The sequence below is a fragment of the Malaya genurostris genome, chromosome 3 (genome assembly GCF_030247185.1).
Source record: "Malaya genurostris strain Urasoe2022 chromosome 3, Malgen_1.1, whole genome shotgun sequence".
In the NCBI taxonomy this organism is placed as follows: Eukaryota; Metazoa; Arthropoda; class Insecta; order Diptera; family Culicidae; genus Malaya; species Malaya genurostris.
Window position 1 is genome coordinate 32,847,431 of NC_080572.1, and position 21,977 is coordinate 32,869,407.

Sequence of the window (21,977 nt, forward strand, 5' to 3'; positions counted from 1 at the left end):
TTTGCCGATTTATTCATTTTTTTCAATTCTTTTTTAGTAACACATATGTATAAGACACACAACTTCTTCTATATTAAAGGGTATTTTTATAAAAATGACTCACCAAAACTGCACCAGTTATCAAATTTTCTTGAAATTGTTCTGATGAATTCGGTGGGTTCATATTATTTGGCACGAAATTGACTTTGTTGACTCGGTACTACTCCAACACGTTTCGCGCATAGTGACTGTAAAATAGATCACGCGAGGTTATTCCTTGAGCTTTCATATGAATGACAAAGGACGCTTCTTAAGACCCTCTTTCGTGTAAATCGCAACGTTGATTGCTCCGAAAGTGATGAAAGGAGCGCTTTTTTCACAACATCCGCAAATCGCCTCCCAGATGAGGAGTTTCTTCGCAAGTTTCAATAACTTCTTCTTTAAAACATTTTTTGGAACAACGAATTTCGACTTGCCAACGAATTGGCAAGTCGCCCAAAAGTAATCCAGCATACTGAATAATTTTATGCACAACAGACTGACACCTTGGATTTTTAGCGACATCTCGAATCGACAAGTTTGAATCGTTCTTGAACTGTTATTCTACTTTGCTAACACTTCCTTCCTTTTTTGGGATACTCAAACGCTTCTTGAAGGTTCTTATCACACTTGATACACTTACATTGACAATTCCAAGCCTTTAAGCGCTACATCGGTGCGGAACGTCTAGATTATGATTATAAATTTTTTACGAACAATTTCTTATTTCGACAAAAAAACAGGAACGACTGTATGAGTAAAAATGAAACTTGACAGATGTAAGCAATACACTATCAATAAGATTTACTCATACGGTTCAAAAGTTACACAAAAAATTTCGTGTGTCATTTTTATCTAAAATACGTATATTTCATCAAGGGTAGTCTTTTTCATAATTAATTCAGTAGCGAATTCCTCAGTTAAACGACACACGTTTTAATAAATTACCAACAAACATAATTTAAGTGATTATTAGGTCATTTAAATCTATGTTTTGACTCTATAACATATAACAGATTCAATCTCAGTATACAGATTCCATCTTTTTTATAAAGTAACTCCAGTTAAAGTACGAAATCGTTTCTACATCCTTTGGACTAAAGTCGTCAAAATAATACTAAAACACATAACTACTTTACATTTTCCAGTTGATGAAATCCAAGTTGCGTCCTACAAGATTCTCTCCTCTCTATACATCCTCGGAACTGATGCCACCTTGACCAAGGATCGCAAATATCTCAAAACAGAAATCGAACGACACAAACCGGCACTAGGCTCTTGTCTGGGAGCATTCAGTTCTTGCTTCCCGGTGGCGTTCCTGGAGCCTCACTGCAATAAGCACAATCAGTTCTCCCTGCTGAACCGCATTGCCGACACATCGCTGGAAGCCCAGGATATTATGACCAAAATGGAAAGTTCAATGCCAACACTAGAAACGATTCTGGCCGAAGTAGATCATTTCGTGGAATCGGAAAAAACCTATCAAGAATCCCAACATATCATCGATGTTATCCTACCGCTGCTCTGTTCGTATCTACCATTCTGGTGGAGCCAAGGGCCGGATAATGTTAGTCCTCAGTCCGGAAACCATGTAACCATGGTCACAGCTGATCACATGAATCAACTACTGAAAAACGTTTTGAAAATGATTAAGAAGAACATCGCAAATGAAAATGCTCCATGGATGACTCGTATCGCAAGTTACACGCAGCAGATTATCATCAATAGCTCTGAAGAGCTGCTGAAGGAGGTATTCTTGCCCCTTACTGAACGAGCCAAGAAGCGTGTGGACAGCATGTTCCACAAGGAAGAAAGCTTGCGAGGTTTCCTAAAATCATCCACCGATGATACCTCCCAGATCGAAGCTCAAATTCAGGAAGATTGGCAGCTATTGGTTCGTGATATTTACTCATTCTACCCATTACTGATTAAGTACGTAGACCTCCAACGCAATCACTGGTTGAAGGACAATATTGCCGAAGCAGAAGAGCTGTACAACTACGTTGCAGAAATCTTTAATGTGTGGTCTAAGAGCCAGTATTTCCTGAAAGAAGAACAGAACTTTATTTCAGCCAACGAAATCGATAACATGACCCTAATCATGCCAACAACCACTCGTCGTACAGCTACAGTTTCGGGCGAAACACCAGCAGCTGGCGGAAAAGTTAAAAAGAAGAAACGTTCTCGCGATAAGAAGCGCGATAAAGACAAGGAAATTCAGTCCAGTTTGATGGTAGCTTGCCTTAAACGGCTGCTTCCAGTAGGATTGAACTTGTTCGCTGGTAAAGAACAAGAACTAGTGCAGCACTGCAAGGATCGTTATCTTAAGGTAAGCAATCTCACCACAAACCTAATACAGCGATTGCTCTGACCTGACCATCTGTTTTCAGAAAATGCCCGAGTATGAAGTCGTTGAGTTTGCGCGCACTCAGTTAACACTACCAGACAAACTAGATCCAGCGGATGAAATGTCCTGGCAGCATTATTTATATTCTAAGCTCGGTAAGAAGGAGGACGTTGTTGTTCAGGACACAATTGAGAAAGCCGACAAGAAGCCTGGAAACAAAATTGAAGATACCGTTGAACGAATCGTTGCCATGGCTAAAGTTCTTTATGGATTGCATATGGTAAGTTCTCTGATTGGTCCAATTTTCCCCTTATCATCGCACTCTCTCAATATCAACTCATTCCATCTTCCAATAACGGATCTAGATATTGATTCAATCAACATGAACATTTTAGATAACTGATTGCTACCTTGAAAATATACAATTTTAAGTTTAAAATCTCTAAAGTACACATTATTTCCGGTATATATCTAGATTGACCACCCACAACAGCAAAGTAAAAATGTCTATAGAAGTTGTGTCTCGATACAGAGAAAGCGAGCGGTTATTGCTTGTTTTAGACATGTCTCCTTACATTCACTGCCAAGGTTTATAATTTTTATTTTGTTATTCAAAAAATTCTTCACCTTTGTTTTTTTTCTGTGAGTTATGTTTTTTATTCACTGATGTCGTAATAGTTGTTGCAATGCCAAGACAAGAATTGTTTGAAACTTTAATATTCTCGAATTTCCATTAATGCATAAAAATCGATTAGTTTTGTTTCTCTCACACTTCTTTTCCAAAACTAACAGCTGACTGAAACCAATCGAATGCGGTAACCTTCAAATCAAACTCCACAACCACCATCCACCATTTGTCAACATTATTCTTAAAACATGTCACCATCCATTCCTTCCCAATTTAAGGTTCTGTCTACTAACTTGACACATAGAGAAAGTTGAAAGACCAAACGGTTAAAACCGAATATAAATAAACATTCATTAATCAATTGACACATAGAATACACTCCGATTCAATCCTTTAGTTATATCCTTTCAATTCAAGCACCTTCCAAAACTTGTTCTAACACTTTGATTTATTTCCCAAAACTGACCGGAATGTAGAGTCGTGATACATAACTAGTTAAATGAACCACACTGTCCTTCAGCACAGCTTACTACTAGTTCTATAGTGAATGGTTGAATCGTGCACTTGCATTGACGAGTAAACTTTAAAAACTTATGTTCGCCAACAACACTCCGAATGCACGATATATCGAAATAATCTTTTTTTATCAAAAAATGGACTCGAATGTCGCACTAAAATTTAGTATATAATCCTTTTTCTTGTGCTCCAAACCATAACTACTAAATCTTTTGTACCTTTAAGGCCATCGCAAGCAACTGCTCATTCTATAATCGCAATTTGTTTTACTAAATTTGCTAGATTTTGAGTGAGGGTTTGGGTTACAACAACACTAATACATATTAACTCTCAGGTGTTATAGTTGGCACTACTAAATCCGCCCGAACAATTTTATGAAAATTTTATTTTATCATGAAACCAATGTTTCAGTTTGTAAATTTGTGGAGGAACTGGCTTCAAAACCATAATTTCGCAAATTCGATTCTTTGGAATTAGGCTTTAATGACTCGAGCTCACTTTTCACTTTTACAACTTCTTTCCAATTCATAACAAAATTTTATAATCTTTCTTCACTCTGGAACAGAATTCGTGCTAAGGCTACTGAGCTTTCAATCTCTAACCGAAACACTGCATTGAAGTGTTGATAATTCGATCAGTAAATTGATTTGCCTCAAACAAAGTCTTTGTAGATTGATTTGCCTCAAACAAAGTCTGATGCTCAATCTCGATGACATTCCAAGCTTATCATAGCTGTCCAAGTTTTGATGTGCATAAAATAGTTTCTTTTTTTTTGCCAGCTTTCGAAAATCGTAGTTCCCCGTTCCGTTTTACATATACGGTCCGCCGTGAATGGTAACACCTTTCTCCGCCCGAAGGGACTTCTCGAGTTTAAAGTACGCATGCATTGCGAGAAAACGCCAGTGTTTTTCTCTACAGGCAGCGCTGGTGGCAGTCACCAGTGCAATGATCCCAAATACTTGAATTCATCTATCATTATTCGTGGTGGAATGCATAGTGATTTTTCTTTAGAGCTTTATTTAGTCTCCGACGCGTCTATAGCTCGCCTTGAGTCCGCCTTGCTTCGACATCCGTGGTCCGACGTATCTTTTTTTTTGTTTTGTAGAAGTCAAAAATCTGAACGTTTCATCAGCTTGTAGCCCACTCCAAGTCTCAAATAGTCTCGATATTTTGCTTTTTGAAGCATCTGGTGTTGCAACCAAGACCCGGAGGGATGAGTGTCATATACTATTCGATTCAGTTCGTGAGATCAGTTTTTCATGTATGTATGCGTACGTGAATGCGCATTCGAATGAAATATGCACGAGCATTAATGTACGAAAACAAAAGTCAAACCGCAGCGTGATGTATACCATAAATGATTGAATTTTATGTCTAGAGTTAAACACAACTGACTACTGAACCGAATGCCTTTTTCTAGCACACGAAAACATGTGTTGAGAATTGGATTGAAGTGGCATCGATTCGAAAGTTGGCCGCCCATGGCAACTCTGGTGGAGGGGGAATACAAGCGAGACAGTGTCATAAGAATCTGATTCAACACATCAAATCACAACTCACAAATCGTCTCTCAGTGGGTTCTAATATATGATGTGCACTCAGCGCTCATCTGATGATTGCTTGACACTATGATGTTGAGACGATGTTTTCTCTACACAAATGGTTACCCAGTTTCTCAACTCGCTCAGTGATGCTTCAGAAACCGATTTGCGGCTGAGCTGAACTCAGTGATGATGAAATACGGAGTTGATTATTGCCAGCCCTGGTGATGAGTTGTAACAAATTAAAATGCCATTTAAAGATAAACAACTTCATTTAACTGTAAACATCATATAAAGTGATGACGCAAAAAAAAATGTGTGGTATGTTGGATACGTCACTACTATGATTACAGCTCCGAAACTGGAAGTCTTTGCTATGAGCCTTCCCAGCTTAATCAATGGCTTCATAGAAGCTTTCAACTACCCAAAGATTGTCGAAATATTTAACGCATAAAATAAAGTTTGATTTGTCGATTATGTAAGTTATACGATTGTATTTCCGGAACCGGAAATCTTTGCCATGGACATTCCTGGTTTGATGAGTGACTTTCAAACAATTCTAAGATTGACGAGATCTGTTGAGCTACCTTCATAAAAATGAGCGTATGAAGTACGGATTGTCGGTTATGTCTCTTTCACTGCTATATTCGTTTTTTTTTCGATTACAGAGATTTACCTTATCACCTCTCGGGAAAAAAATCTTTCTGGTTTGATTTACAGGGTTGGGAATCGAACCCATACCCAAGGCTGCGTGATAGCAGACAGATGGTTGACTCTTGTTGCGAAATCATTCTTCAGTTTAACAACGCCATCATACGGCATCACATTTAACTAATTGTGTCAAATGTTTAACTCGCTAAACCGGGGTAAGATCTCTTGCGAGAAAGCAGTGATGTTATATTCGCGCGTACAAGTTTACCAGTATTCTCTCATACTTGTATGCAAGAGTTTCGACTTGCGATTCTTTTTAAATAAAAAAACTATTACCTAAAAGCTCGTAAACGAATGCATAAACGGTGAATGATCAAAAAAATAATGAAAATATCATAACTGAATTCTAAGAGTTAACAAAAATTCATCATTCTAAGCGATCAAATAAGCGAACAACTAATATCTAATGTAATGTTCACATAAGTATCACATTTTAAATAATCAACAATTATTCAAGTGCGATGAGAAAACCCATGTTTTGATAAACAATAATACAAAACTACCATTCACATAAAGCATTTTAACGCAGTTTCAGACATTGTTAGTTTTGGAAAGAATCTGTTTAATCATAATGGCCATATCGGTAACGTTTAAAGCAATCAATAAATTTTTTAAAACTAAACCGCCGTAAACGACGCAGTCTGAAACAAAACTCGTTCTTCTTAATGTTTTGAGTAACCATTGTTGCATATTTTTGAAGAAGCAATTCATGTTTTGTTATTTAATTTTTTTTTGTTTTATCAAGCAGAAACTGAATGTTATGAGGCTAAACTTGCACTGAATGACATGTTTTTGATAAAAAAACCAAAGCAAGTAAACATACTTCCCAGCAGAACCTCTTCCGACTAGCATCTTCTATTTCCGGTCTAAGTATAAGTCCAAGCTCTAGGTCTATACCTTTAAAAATATACTCACTGAACAACAATCTTGCACGCGTTGCTCATTACCAAACAAGAACAGCAGGAACAGGCATACAACCGTACTAATCCTTCGCGCACCGCTCATTGACTACTAAACCTCCTTCATCGAGAATCCACGATACTACACAAACGCAGAATCTCTCTTTCTCTCACTGACACACTGATTTACATGAACACTACCTATTGGCTAAAGATGAACTAACCGCATTGTAATAAACTAACTTGGATACCACCAACTATATATATAGGCATGCCGACCAAAATCCCTCGGTCCTAAATGGATTCACAGTTTGTCTCAAGCACGACGTAAAATGGCTGTTGCATGTATAAGAGCAAAACCAATGTATAGAATGAGCAGGTGACTTGTCAACTATATTTATCTCTTGTCCTACCGAATACTTATACCACTGTGTTAAGCAGATTTTTGTTCCTTCTTTGTTTGTATTTCAATTTGGTTATGGTTTTTTTCTGAAACTTGCTATATTTACTAGTCAAAAAGCAGAAATTGCAACTAAATGATACTAGTTTTTACGTTGTGGCATTTTATTTGCTTTGTTTTCTTTCTGTTAGTTCCGATTGCTCAATAATGAGTTGCATCTATTCTAACGGAATTTTTGTTGGGGGTTTCAGACATCGGGCTTGTAATATATTCGGTAGAACCTATTCGGAACTGTGGCTAGAAGATGAAAATGTTGGCCAAGAAGTTATGATTGAGGATCTTACTGTAAGTATTGCAAAATATTCAAAAATCTTGGTACTAATTGTTTGAACTTTTATAGCAAACATTTGAGGATGCCGAAAAGAAGAAGGAGGAGGAAGAAGAAGAAGGCAAACCAGATCCACTTACTCAACTTGTAACAACTTTCTGTCGTGGTGCGATGACCGAACGGAGTGGTGCTCTGCAGGAGGATCTACTCTACATGTCCTACGCTAGCATAATCGCGCGTTCTTGTGGTGAAGAGGAGGAGGAAGGCGGAGAAGAAGAAGAAGGTGAAGGTGGGGGTGGTGGAGAAGAGGAAGGAGGAGCCAGCATTCATGTAAGTAGAGGTTTATGTGACTTGCTAGCTTACGAATACTTAATGCTTTAGTGTACTTAACCAAACCCCTTCTGGAACATTACATGCCATTCCTATGGTTAGAAAATGGAGAGGCTCATGGTAAGAAAGAATATTAACGCTGTTAATGTTATAGCGCTTGAATAATTTGTTTCTGATGTTTTCGCTTGAACAAACCAGGATTGGTGTTACAAATGAATAACATTCACTAAACTCAGTTTAGTTCCCTTTAAACAGTGGTGAGACAATTGAACTGAAAAACCAAAACTCATACACTCAACACGAAGCTGTCTTTAATCAAACAGTTTCACACCAGCTAGGTTTGGCATCAAGCGAAAACATCATCAGATGGTGCATCATTCAATGAATTACATCTAATATGAATCTGCTTGCTTCCAGGAACAAGAAATGGAGAAGCAGAAACTGCTTTTCCACCAAGCACGTCTGGCAAACCGTGGAGTGGCGGAAATGGTTCTACTACACATCTCCGCTGCCAAAGGTATCCCATCGGACATGGTCATGGGAACACTGCAGCTTGGGATAGCCATTCTGCGAGGCGGTAACATCGACATCCAGTTGGGTATGCTAAACCATCTCAAGGAGAAGAAAGATGTTGGCTTCTTCACTTCCATCGCTGGTCTAATGAACTCCTGTAGTGTGCTAGATTTGGACGCCTTCGAGCGAAACACAAAAGCAGAAGGTTTGGGAGTTGGTGCCGAAGGAGCAGCCGGTGAAAAGAATATGCATGATGCAGAGTTCACATGTGCTCTGTTCCGGTTCATCCAACTGACCTGCGAAGGTCACAACTTAGACTGGCAAAACTATTTACGAACACAGGCCGGCAACACAACAACTGTGAATGTTGTTATCTGTACGGTTGATTATCTCCTTCGACTGCAGGAATCTATCATGGATTTCTACTGGCATTACTCGAGCAAGGAATTGATCGACCCGGCTGGAAAAGCTAATTTCTTTAAAGCTATCGGTGTCGCTAGTCAGGTGTTTAACACTCTCACTGAGGTAATCCAAGGGCCGTGTACTCAAAATCAGCAAGCGTTAGCTCATTCTCGTCTATGGGATGCAGTCGGAGGTTTCCTATTTTTGTTTTCTCATATGCAGGACAAACTTTCCAAGCACTCAAGCCAAGTAGATCTTCTGAAAGAACTGCTTAATCTTCAAAAGGATATGATTACTATGATGCTCTCTATGCTTGAAGGTAACGTAGTCAACGGTACTATCGGTAAACAAATGGTGGACACTCTAGTAGAGTCTGCATCAAACGTAGAGCTTATTCTCAAATATTTCGACATGTTTTTGAAACTAAAAGATCTTACTTCATCAGCGAGCTTTATGGAGATCGATGGCAACGGAGATGGATGGATCCTGCCCAAAGACTTTCGCGAAAAGATGGAACAACAGAAAAGCTACACGCCGGAAGAAATCGATTTCCTTCTGGCTTGCTGTGAGACAAATCACGACGGAAAAATCGACTACATCGGCTTCGTTGATCGTTTCCACGAACCAGCCAAAGAAATTGGTTTTAATTTGGCGGTGTTGTTGACCAACCTTTCCGAACACATGCCCAATGAACCCCGTCTAGCGCGTTTCTTAGAGACTGCTGGTTCCGTGTTGAACTATTTCGAATCGTTCCTAGGCCGTATCGAGATCATGGGTTCATCCAAACGTATCGAACGAGTTTACTTCGAAATTAAGGAAGCTAATATAGAACAATGGGAAAAACCGCAGATTAAGGAATCAAAACGTGCGTTTTTCTACTCGATCGTCACAGAAGGTGGTGACAAGGAGAAACTTGAAGCCTTCGTTAACTTCTGTGAGGATGCTATATTTGAAATGACTCACGCCTCCGGTCTGATGGCGAGTGACGACGATTCAGGAAACGTACGCCGTGAAGCTGCTTTCACGTATATCAGTGAAGAAGAGGAAGAACGAGCAGCTAGGGATCCGATCAAACGAACAATTCAAGCCGTTAAGGATGGTCTGTCCTACTCGGTGTTCATGATCTCACCATCAAATATCAAACATCAAATCACCGTGCTGCAATCGAAATCATTCCCAGAAATTATCATCGGTTTTTTCAAGATGATATTCTACGCGTTCTACTATTCGGGCTATGGAGTATCCATAATTATCAAGTATTTGGTAAACATTCTCATGTCTTTGATGCGTGGATCTATACAAGAAGAGGAAGAGGTGATCCCTGAAGCTGAACCACCATTAGCGTTACCACCGCTACCAATGGAGGAACCACCAGGTACAGTCCAGGCCTTTGGATTGGATATTAGCAAAGAAGAAAATGGACAATATCGTGTCCAACCACATGAATCTCCTGCATTGAGTCCATCGTCATCGGCAGAAGAAACTGGTGAAAGTAGTCCAGAAGAGGGTGGTGGTGAGCAACCAACCGAGATCGCTAGCACTGAATCTCCCATGACTTTAGTTGATCTGCTTGGAGGAGAAGCGGCAAAGCGAGCTGCTCAGGAACGATCAGAAGCTCAGAAAGCTCAGGAAGCTACGTTGGCTACCATAGAAGCAGAATCAAAGAAAGCTTCAACTGATACAAAAGAACCAGCTGCCGTGAATCAAATAGATTTCTCGAAATATACCAAAAAAGCAGTCAGTTATTTGGCAAGAAACTTCTACAATTTGAAATACGTTGCCTTGGTCTTGGCTTTTGGCATCAACTTTATGCTGTTATTCTACAAGGTGACAACGTTTGGCAACGATGAACCTGCTGAAGGATCCGGGGAAGATTTAATGGAACTTGCATCAGGGCTTGGTTCTGGACTAGCGGATGCTGCTATAGAGATCGGAAGTGGTGAAGGTGGTAGCGGAGATGGTGGGGAAGATGCTGAAGATCCTTTGGAGAAGGTGGAAGTAGATGAAGACTTCTTCTATATGGAACACGTGATGCGGATTGCTGCTTGTCTGCATAGCTTAGTATCACTTTGCATGCTGATTGCTTACTACCATTTGAAGGTTCCCTTAGCGATATTCAAACGAGAAAAGGAAATTGCTCGACGATTGGAGTTCGATGGTCTTTTTATTGCTGAACAACCGGAAGACGACGACTTCAAATCGCACTGGGATAAGTTAGTTATATCTGCAAAAACATTCCCCGTCAATTATTGGGACAAATTTGTAAAAAAAAAGGTTCGACAGAAGTATAGTGAAACCTATGATTTCGATTCGATATCGAACTTACTTGGAATGGAGAAGAACGCTTTCGCTGCGCAAGAAGAGAAAGAGGGAGGAGGATTTTTCCATTTCATTGCCAATATTGACTGGAGATACCAAATTTGGAAAGCTGGGGTGACCTTTACCGACAATGCTTTCCTGTACTCGTTGTGGTATTTCTCTTTTTCGGTAATGGGCAACTTCAACAATTTCTTCTTCGCAGCTCATTTACTCGACGTCGCAGTCGGCTTCAAGACATTGCGTACGATCTTACAATCCGTAACACACAATGGAAAGCAGCTTGTTTTGACAGTAATGTTGCTGACAATTATCGTATACATATATACCGTAATCGCATTCAATTTCTTCCGTAAGTTCTACATACAGGAGGATGATGATGGTGAAGAAGGGGATCGCAAATGTCACGATATGGGAACCTGTTTTGTCTTTCACCTGTATAAGGGTGTTCGAGCTGGTGGTGGTATTGGTGATGAAATTGGTGATCCAGACGGCGATGAATATGAAGTTTATCGTATTCTGTTCGACATATCCTTCTTCTTTTTCGTTATCGTTATCCTACTTGCCATCATCCAAGGTTTGATCATTGACGCTTTTGGTGAGCTTCGTGATCAGCTGGAGTCGGTCAAGGAGGACATGGAATCCAACTGCTTCATATGTGGTATAGGCAAAGACTACTTCGATAAGGTAAAAATTTCGAAATTATAGACTAATAACATTTTGCTTACGATTTTTTACATTCTCAAGGTACCCCACGGATTTGATACACATGTTGCTCAGGAACACAATCTGGCAAACTACATGTTCTTCCTAATGCATTTAATCAACAAACCGGACACTGAATACACCGGTCAAGAAACGTACGTGTGGAATATGTACCAGCAGAGGTGTTGGGACTTTTTCCCAGTTGGTGATTGCTTCAGGAAACAATATGAAGATGAACTAAGTGGAGGCGGCAGTTAATAAAGTCTAAGGACAGCGAATGCCAAACATTGATAATAGAGCAAACGAACAAAAACCAAACCAAACGATCATCAAATATAGGAGATATTTTAAAGACATATTTTTCTGAATCCGTTTAATACTTGAAAAGCATATTCCAAAAATTCTATTATTTGAAACTAAAAACCATTATAAACATACGATCACACGGTTGTAAAGTTCTGTAAAGATGTACAATCACCAAGAAAAACACGAGCCAAACCGGATGATTGTAATGATAAGAATGTTCCTCAATCATTCTCGATACTCGAATCTTGGCTATACGTTATTGAGTGAGATATTCGAAACGACACACTTTGCTATATGCCGGACATACTTTTACGAATGAAGACGATCTTTTCCCAAGAAGAAGGATTCAACTCAAGCGAACGTTTTTATTTTTTTCGTCAGTAATAAGAATCCAATTGTCTTTTCTTATTAGAGTTTTTATACTTAACGCTGTCATTGATCAAATGAGGAGTAAAGTTTAGGTCAAAGAAGGTTAAACAGTTATCAGTTGTTCAAATAATTTTTACCTAAATAAAAAAAATTAAACCTAAAAAATAGATCGATTGCTTACGAATGAAGCAAATTTTCTTCATTTTATCTATCCATGCTTATTTCTACCATGCAGAACCATCGAATTGAATTAGTTAACTAAAAATCACACTACCTAATACATTCTCAGGTCACATCTATCTGATACACGTGATGAACATCAAGAGGATCAGCTAATGCGTCAGATGAACAAAATCGATATTTTCATTTTTTTCATAAATCACGTCTAAAACTGAGAGAACAAATTAAGAAAAACACGTGTGGCCTATTTGGTATGTTAATTGATAATCAATATTTATTACAGATTCAAGACTTGCATGACAAGGTGGGAAAACGATGTTGTTAATACACACTGAATACAAAGTGATTAGTTTATTGTCAACACACCCCCTTAAGCTAAATTAATACAAAGCTTACTAATGGTAATTGGTGGAAGCCAGTTTGTGAACATGTCGGCTGGCTGATCTACTGTGGAAATGTATTTTACGACTCTTTTATTATTATCAATGCCATCTTTAATGAATTTCAATTTCACTTCTGTATTCTTCATCTTCTTCGAAGGAACATCCGATTCAACTAAGATGATAACCGATTGGTTATCCTCGTAGATTTCAACTGTGTATTGATGACGTATATCAAGTTCATCAAATAACTTGCACATTCGAACAGCTTCACATATACAGCCCGCAAGAGCCGAGCACTCAGCTTCAGTTGCCGACAAAGCAGTCGTTCGCTGCTTTCTGGTAGTCCAAGGGATTGTAGCGTTGTAAATCCAAAATAGGTACCCGGATACGGAACGACGATCATTGACGTATGTTGCCCAATTCGTATCGGCGAATCCCATAATATAATATAATTTTAAGGCACACTTCCCAAACTCTAAGATGGCAAGGGTATTTTCTAATCTTAACTAACCACTAACTTAAAACTAGAATAATATTATTAGGTAATGGCGTATCGGGGTCGCGGATTCTCGAAAATCCAGCTTTCAGCTGGCGATCGGCCAATTCATCGGATAATAGCATGTCAGTCTTTCAGATGGTGTTGGAGAATCTATGTTGGCCGCATCCTTCGGTTCGAAAACCTGGAGGGTGCTTGCATGCTGATCATCGATTGGAGCGGTTTTCCGTGGGCGGTGATGGTCATGTTACGGAAGAGAATTAAAGGGAAGTAAATATCGTGGAAAACGGGGTAGAAAGGGGGTGTGGAAACAAAATGTCTGAAAACGACAGAGATCTAATTAAATGCCATAGAAATGGAGAATAGACGGGGAAGGGGGAACGAAAAAGTTAGTGACGAAAAAAAAAGATCATGTTAGTTCCAATGAAGATGGTGGACAGGAACGGGGATCGAGAAAATCGGGCGGATGTTAGTGTCGAACCTGTAGGTGGAGATTATACTTTCTGAGCGAGGTAGAACAGATTACACTTGTATATTAATGTGTTTGAGGTAATGGTATATGAGCAGCATAAGAAATGTATCGATAAGTAGTTAACAACATTCAAACAGTTATTGCTCTGAAATGGCTTAATGTTTTGAGGCGTGTTTTGCCGTGACATGTTTGTTTACATGTCAATAACAGCTGCGCAATCGATTGGTTTCGGTACGGTTTATCGTTTCAATGATGAGTCGAATTGATCCGGAAACGCGAAAGAAAATTCTGCACACTTGGTGCTCAGCAAGTGGTGTCACGTACAACGAAATTGCAAAACGGGTGAAAGTGCACCACACCAGTGTCAAAAATATTATCGAGAAGTTCGGTAAGACCTTTTCCATGAAGGATTTGCCCCGATCCGGTAGGAAAACGGGTCCCAGCCAGCCCGGCCGGCAGAGATGTCTATCTCCTCTGTGTGACGAAGAGCCAGCAAAATTTCTCCCCTCGCACTGACACCTTCAACGAGAGCTCTTCTCTTTCACATTTATACACCACTGTTGTGTAAAGTGTGCACGCATCATGAGTGCGTTTGTTTATTTCCTTTTACCTCTTCCACTGAATCGCACTAAAGTGCTAGAGCATTAGCTTATAAATTATCTGAGGTGGATGCAGATACTTTCACAGAGGTGTACACGCCGATGAGCACTCTGCTGTATGGTTTTCGTAGATGAAGCGTGGACACGCAAAATCAACAAAATAAAACAATTTATCCTAAAATTTTCGGTGTTCCTTGCAAATTTTTCATAGCAAGGCCAGATCTACTCTCTATTAATTGAAGTTCACAGAAGTGTTCGCTCACCATCACGCGCCAGTGGTCACTTGGGTGTATTTAGACGAGAGCGCGTGTGAGCGATTCATGCGAAGAGAATGTGTTTCACTCGCGCCAGCTGCTTTAACCACAAGCACACACTCAAATGCTGTCTATTCGACACTGAGAAGAAGTGCGCTTTCCTCTTTGTGCGGTGCTTCGTTTTTTGCATCCTCGGTGTGGCAAAAATCTGACTCTAGCGTGTATCACTCTGGTGAAATGCCATCTCTGCCGGCCGGGACTTAAAAGTGGTTGAGTACATCAGGAAAAACCCATCGGCGTCAATGCGGGATTTGGCCAAGCAGCTCAACACCAGCATCGGGATGATTCAACGGATCAAAGTTCGGAACTCCCTGAAAACGTACAAGAAACAGAAGGTACCGAAAAAGTTCCTGGTACAGCAAGTTCAGGCCAAAACAAGAGCGCGAAAACTGTATAGCCGGATTCTACAGAATGAAGGCGGATGCATCCTGATCGACGACGAAACCTACGCCAAGGAAGACTCTCGAGCGCTGCCCGGACCGCAATATTATACGAAATCGGTGTACCAGGACCTGGACGACGCTGACACCACGGTGGCGATGGAAAAGTTTGAGCAGAAGGTGTTGGTCTGGCAAGCAATTTGTACCTGTGGTTTGCGGTCGTCGATTTTCTTCACGAAGGGCACAATTAACGCCAAGGTGTACGAGGAAAAATGTTTGAAGAAGAGAATGCTGCCACTGTACAGAAAGCATAAGGCTCCTCCTCTCTTCTGGCCGGATTTTGCTTCAGCCCACTACGCCAACTCCGTTCTACAGTGGTTGTCAAAAAATAATGTACAATTCGTGGAAAAGGACATCAACCTACCGAACTGCCCGGATCTTCGGCCAATTAAAAGGTATTGGGCAATTGTCAAGCGGCACTTTCGGGAGGAAGGAGCTGCCACCAGGAAAGTCACAAAAGTAACTGTGCAGAATTTAATGAAGAATGTCAAGTCCAAAGTACGAGCGTTTCACAGAAACTAGAATTTTCTTCAATATAATCAGTGAAATGCATAAAAATGTAATTTTTCTACAATACATCGAAAACTGATGTCAAGATATGTTTTTTTTTTTTCGCTTTTTTATTCAATAATCAACGTTGCTAACTACTTTTCGATACACTCCTTATATGAGCTTGCCCGACTCGACAACACATCCCGAACCGGTACCGCAGTCGGTCTATCTTGGGCCCTAAGGGATTCCAGTAGCTTCGACCTGGCGTCGCGATACTCTACGCATGACCACACGACATGCTCGATGTCCTGATAACCGTCGCCACAGGTGCAGAGACCACTCTCCGCGAGCCCAACACGCCGGAGATGTACGTTGAAAGTGTAGTGATTTCACATGAGCCACGACATAACACGAATGAAATAACGACTCACGTTCATCCTCTGAACCAAGGTTTCGTCGATACCGTAGGGATAATGGAATGTAGCCATCGTCCCAGTTTACCATTGCTCCATGAAGTTTCGAGAGTTTTCTGATGAGAGATACTGAAAAAATCATTGAAGCAGATTGGTCTTTCACAGGGTTGAAAAAAATCGAACCTCTCTACTGAAAATAAGTCATAGCGAAATATCAGTCACATTAGCTGACCATGATATTCATGTCACCTATCAAGCGAGTGTCTTTCGGTGAAGTGATACGCAACCATATGCGTGCTGTACCCTGCAGTGCATACAAGATACATACATGTCGTCACCTATCGAACTTTTCGTGTTTTTCAGTGGGTCACATCGCTCCAACGTGTACCTTATGTACATATGTTTACATATTGGAATTGTGGCGTTAACAAACCATCCAGTATGGGTAGTCTGATTAGATCGGAATATAGAGACTTCCTCTGCCACTCGCAACCCCCAGCATGTAAACCTATCGTTTGTAGGGGGTCTCAGGTATCAAAATTATATATTGGTGCTCTACAATGCCACCAGCGTTCCAGCATATTAGCGATGTACTTGCTGTATGACAATGCATACGGGCTCTGTATCAATAAAATGCCAACGTGAGATCACACTAGGAAGTCTTGTAGACACTGTCAGCTCGGTTTGGTTACGACCTTAGAGGCGTTCAGGCATAATCCAACGAACATAGCGTTATACCAAAGTCCGGTCGAACTAGTATTGAGCCATTGGTTCGTTCCTATGGTTCCTCTCGTACTGCACAGGAATACCGTTAAGACATACGAGTAGGGTAAAACTAACGTGTCTCACTACGGTCTAAACCCAGCTCACGTTCCCTTGAAAAGGTGAACAATCCTACACTTTGTGAATTTTGCTTCACAATGATAGGAAGAGCCGACATCGAAAGATCAAAAAGCCACGTCGCTATGAATGCTTGGAGGCCACAAGCCAGTTATCCCTGTAGTAATTTTTCTGTCACCTCTTGTTAAAGCTTGCTTCAATTAGAATTGGAACAAACTTTTACTCAAATTGTGGCGCTCCTGGTGGACGGATTTAGTAGTTCTTGGCGCCCACGTGTCGGGAATTTTGTCAGCTTCACGTATGGTTTTTGACATTCCGCAAATCGACTGTACGTTGTAAACAATCAACATGGAAGCCGAAAGAAGGGAAAAAATTGTGCACAGTTATTTGGAAAATCCATTGTGGTCTGCATCTAGGCTAGCTAAACAGCTGAAATTGCCCAGAAATACCGTATGGCGCGTTATCAAACGGTATAAGAAAACATTGACGACGATTCGCACGGAGAACCCTTCGATCATAAAATTGCGATATCGCAGTTTTTGATTTTTGCGATAGTTGATTTAGCTAATTTATTTTTGATTTAACCAATATGGTTTTTGATTTGCATATATTCAAGTAGTTGAAAAATATGTTGTTTTGAATGCTGTCAAATGCCGGAGACAGTTGAAACCAAAACAATAATTGCAATACAAAATCAACAACTTTTTTAGTTGAAATCTGTTCGCGTCGCTTCAAAATGTCAATGAAAACAGCATCGATGGTTTAAGCGTTTGGTGAAATTGTGTTCATTCGATTTGAGAAATTCATGATAACAAGTGTTTATCTAACAGCGGTGTTGTGATAAAGTTAACCTTGTTTAAGATGAAAAAGATTTGGTGACAAATTAGAAAATGTTAATGAATGATCATCTCGTAATCTTTCAGGTATGCGAAATTTTTGCTTCAAATTCGATCATTGATTTACTTCCAGCAGACTGATTTACTTCCAGCTGTTTGATACCGATGATGATGTTCATGCATTAGCAATAAAACGCTTTTCGACATGAATTTAATTTATGAAAGTAACAGGAGCGAAGGGTTTCAAACACACAGAACGCGCTGCGATTGAATGGCGCGTTTGAGTTGCCGTCGCAAAATTCCAATTCTCAGCGGTTGATGCACCCAAGCTCATATAAATTGACTAAAATTTTCGCAAATCAATAACATTGTTCGAATTGATTCAACTATTTGCAATGTCTAAAACAAATAAAACCGATTTATTTTTCAACTAACAGAATTTTGTTTCAATAACAACACCAGTTATTTCAACTAAAATATTTATTGAAATTGAAAGGTATGTGTCCTCACTAATTGACAGCATTTTTTTTCAAACAGTTAAATTAGTTGTTTCAACCATCGTTTCTGCTAATCGAAAAACAAAAATGACAGTTTGGTTAAAACAACAATCGATTAGTTGTACCAAATTTCAACCAAACGAATTCAGAAAATCAACGAATATTCTGGTTGAAATGGGATCGCGGGTGGTTCCGTGCGGAAGCCTCAAGCCAATCGTCGGAGTGGAACTGTCGACCGAAAACTGCGTGGTAAGATTTTGAAGATTACTAAGAGGAATCCTAATCTGTCGGACCGTGATTTGGCCAGAAAACTCGATGCTTCCCATGGTACCGTGAGAAGAACTCGACTCCGGGAAGGAATCAAGCCGTATCGAGCTAGCAAACAGCCAAATCGGATCATAAAACAGAATAGTGTGGTCAAAATTCGTGCTCGGAAACTATATGACCAGGTGCTGACCAAGTTCGACGGGTGTCTGCTGATGGACGATGAAACCTATGTCAAAGCTGACTTCGGGCTAATCCCAGGTCAAAAATTTTACTTGGCAACGGCTCGGAGGGATGTTCCAGCCAAATTTAAATTTGTTTTTGCCGACAAATTTGCAACAAAATTTATGATTTGTAAGGCAATTGCAGCTGTGGCAAAAAAAACGAAAAATTTCGTTACAAATAAGACAACGACATCGGAATTATACCAAAAAGAGTGTCTCCAAAAACGAATTTTGCCGTTCATTCGATCCCACGACCATCTCATAATGTTTTGGCCAGATTTGACAAGCTTTCATTACAGCAAAGTCGTTCAAGAATGGTATGCAGAGAAAGGGGTCAGTTTGTTCCGAAAAACCTTATCCCTCCCAACTGCCCCCAGTTCCGCCCTATAGAGAAATACTAAATAGGAGACTTAAGGCAAAGGGAAAGGTTGTCAAAGACATCAATCAGATGACGACCTGGTGGAATAAGATAGCTAAAATGATGGACGAAGAAGGTGTGCGCCGCCTAATGAGCCGTGTTACAGGAAAAAATCGAGAATTCCTTCGAAACCGTGACGAATAATTTTATCCGTATTTTTTATTAAAAGTATAAAGAAAACGCTACATTTGTATAAAAAAAGATCTTGAATTCAATAATAAATAACTGAAATACAGCCGGGTCTTTGACTCGGGGGTGTCTTCCGTGGACCCATACGGACAAGCATACGGCCACTACCATTGAGTAACAACGTCACCAGTAAAACATTAGAGGCCAGCACCTACACAACCCTTATTATTAGAAAATGCCTTTGGCATCATAGAGCTAACGCATTGTGCCTTAATAAATATATCTTATAAAAAAAACTGAAATACAAGCAATTGTCTTCGTTCCAATTCTATCTGAAGCAAGCTTTAGTCACACATTATTTGAGGCCTACTTATTCATCGGATGGTCAAATGTCGATGTACTGCCTACACACATCAGGGTGTATCCAAGCCAGGCTTGGGAGTATTGGATGTATGTGCATTAGGGTGGGACAAAATATTGATTTCAGCTCCACTAAACTTTTCGTGTTCCTTTTGGGTCCCATAAGCACCATGCAAAATTTTAGCTCGATAGGAGAAACTATATTTTCGCGCCCGCGGTTCAAAGTTTGTATGGGATTTAGTATGGGAAAACTAACTTTTAACAAAAAAAATCATCTGGAGGTCACCCTATATACTCAAAAAATCAGCGGTCATGTAATTTTTGTAAGAAATTTAATGAGGAAGAAAACCTTCGAAGACTGTAATATAATCCGACATCTGTAAAAAATGTTATTAAAGAAAAACCGACACAAGGTCCGAACGATGGCTCATTCCTTAATATATCTAGCACCACTGCTGCTAGTGGTGGTAATATGAGTTTTCTTTCTTTTATTATGCTACGACGGCTGATCTGAGTTGTTTGATGTCTTCACAATAGTTGTAGTTTGAAGATTTTTTTAAACTTAAAAACCATGTTCCAAAACTCACTGTAAAGACACACAAAAAAAATAACTTTTTTATTTGAAGAAATACAATTTTGAAGTCTTCCACAATATTGTTGATAAACTCAAATACTACAACTTTGTCGAAGACATAAACCATCTGTCTCATATGGTTTAGAAGATATGGATGATTTCATTTAATACTATGAAAAAAACATTAATTCCAAATTTTTCTTTTTCTTATTTTTCTATCGTTCATATCTTCTAAACCATATGAGACAGATGGTTTATGTCTTCGACAAAGTTGTAGTATTTGAGTTTATCAACAATATTGTGGAAGACTTCAAAATTGTATTTCTTCAAATAAAAAAGTTATTTTTTTTGTGTGTCTTTACAGTGAGTTTTGGAACATGGTTTTTAAGTTTAAAAAATCTTCAAACTACAACTATTGTGAAGACATCAAACAACTCAGATCAGCCGTCGTAGCATAATAAAAGAAAGAAAACTCATATTACCACCACTAGCAGCAGTGGTGCTAGATATATTAAGGAATGAGCCATCGTTCGGACCTTGTGTCGGTTTTTCTTTAATAACATTTTTTACAGATGTCGGATTATATTACAGTCTTCGAAGGTTTTCTTCCTCATTAAATTTCTTACAAAAATTACATGACCGCTGATTTTTTGAGTATATAGGGTGACCTCCAGATGATTTTTTTGTTAAAAGTTAGTTTTCCCATACTAAATCCCATACAAACTTTGAACCGCGGGCGCGAAAATATAGTTTCTCCTATCGAGCTAAAATTTTGCATAGTTTCTATAGGACCCAAAAGAAACACGAAAAATTTGGTGGAGCGAGAAAATAATTTTTCCCATACAACCTTGTCCCACCCTATTGTGCATCAACCACCGATTGCCTGTATCGATGATTGCCTATCGACACCGATACAATCGATGTCTGACTATCATAAACGTTTTACAACCAGGTAGGCCACCGGTAGGAAAACGTCACTACGCATACGCGCATGCATGCATGCATGGCACGTATAGTTGAATCGATAAATATAGGCACTCAAAAATGTGTACATCGTAACGTTATGCGATGTGCAACATGTGTTCAACTTGTTCATGTGTCCTGCAGTTCACATTCTGACGCGCATTTAGCTGCGGTCTTCATCGATCCACAAGCCGAGTGATCCTCTGCCTATGGTTTTATAAGCTTACCGGATACCATATAATAGCACAAAACACTGTTGTGGTGGGCATCCACGCGCACGGGTTCACGATTGCACACCGCACTCCACAGTGGACCTGCGAGACCGAGTGAGTGAGTATAGCACATAGTAGCACCGTTTACGAGCACGCATTTCGCGCCCAAGAGTAGGAACAAAATATAAGTGTAGGGTGATTTTCGTTCTCTCAACACAAACAATTTGTGCGTACGAGAGAGGCATGCGCACGTTCGCATCAAGCCGGGTCGGGTGTATGATGGTTTTGTGTGTGTTGTTCAAAACAAATCAATATAGTAACGATCCTTCCGCAGATTATCCTACGGAAACCTTGTTACGACTTTTACTTCATCTAAACCATTAAGTTCTGTCAAATTCAGCGATTCAAATGTAATCCCGAGGGACTAGCCAATGTTCACCTTCAAAGACCTCACTAAATAATCCATCGGTAGTAGCGACGGGCGGTGTGTACAAAGGGCAGGGACGTAATCAACGCTAGCTAATGACCAGCACTCACTGGGA

The 21,977-nt window shown here is 39.8% G+C and overlaps 1 protein-coding gene and 1 pseudogene across 30 annotated transcripts in view; one reads left to right on the plus strand and one right to left on the minus strand.

Moving 5' to 3' along the window:
• LOC131437234 (ryanodine receptor) overlaps positions 1-12,496 on the plus strand; it is a 75,557-nt gene extending 63,061 nt beyond the window's left edge. For 15 of the 30 annotated variants that reach the window (XM_058606425.1, XM_058606422.1, XM_058606423.1 and 12 more), the window contains 8 exons: positions 1,167-2,347; positions 2,409-2,645; positions 2,841-2,953; positions 7,312-7,405; positions 7,461-7,718; positions 7,821-7,838; positions 8,136-11,636; positions 11,697-12,496. In XM_058606425.1, coding sequence (XP_058462408.1) covers positions 1,167-2,347; positions 2,409-2,645; positions 2,841-2,953; positions 7,312-7,405; positions 7,461-7,718; positions 7,821-7,838; positions 8,136-11,636; positions 11,697-11,912 — 5,618 coding nt within the window. In that variant the 3' untranslated portion in view covers positions 11,913-12,496. Of the gene's footprint in view, positions 1-1,166; positions 2,348-2,408; positions 2,646-2,840; positions 2,954-6,929; positions 7,040-7,311; positions 7,406-7,460; positions 7,719-7,820; positions 7,839-8,135; positions 11,637-11,696 lie in introns of all 30 variants that reach the window. The other 15 variants (XM_058606430.1, XM_058606432.1, XM_058606434.1 and 12 more) reach the window with 3 other exon arrangements.
• An 8,796-nt stretch (positions 12,497-21,292) lies between these two features.
• LOC131439833 (5.8S ribosomal RNA) lies at positions 21,293-21,438 on the minus strand (annotated as a pseudogene).
• Between the last annotated feature and the right edge of the window lie 539 nt (positions 21,439-21,977).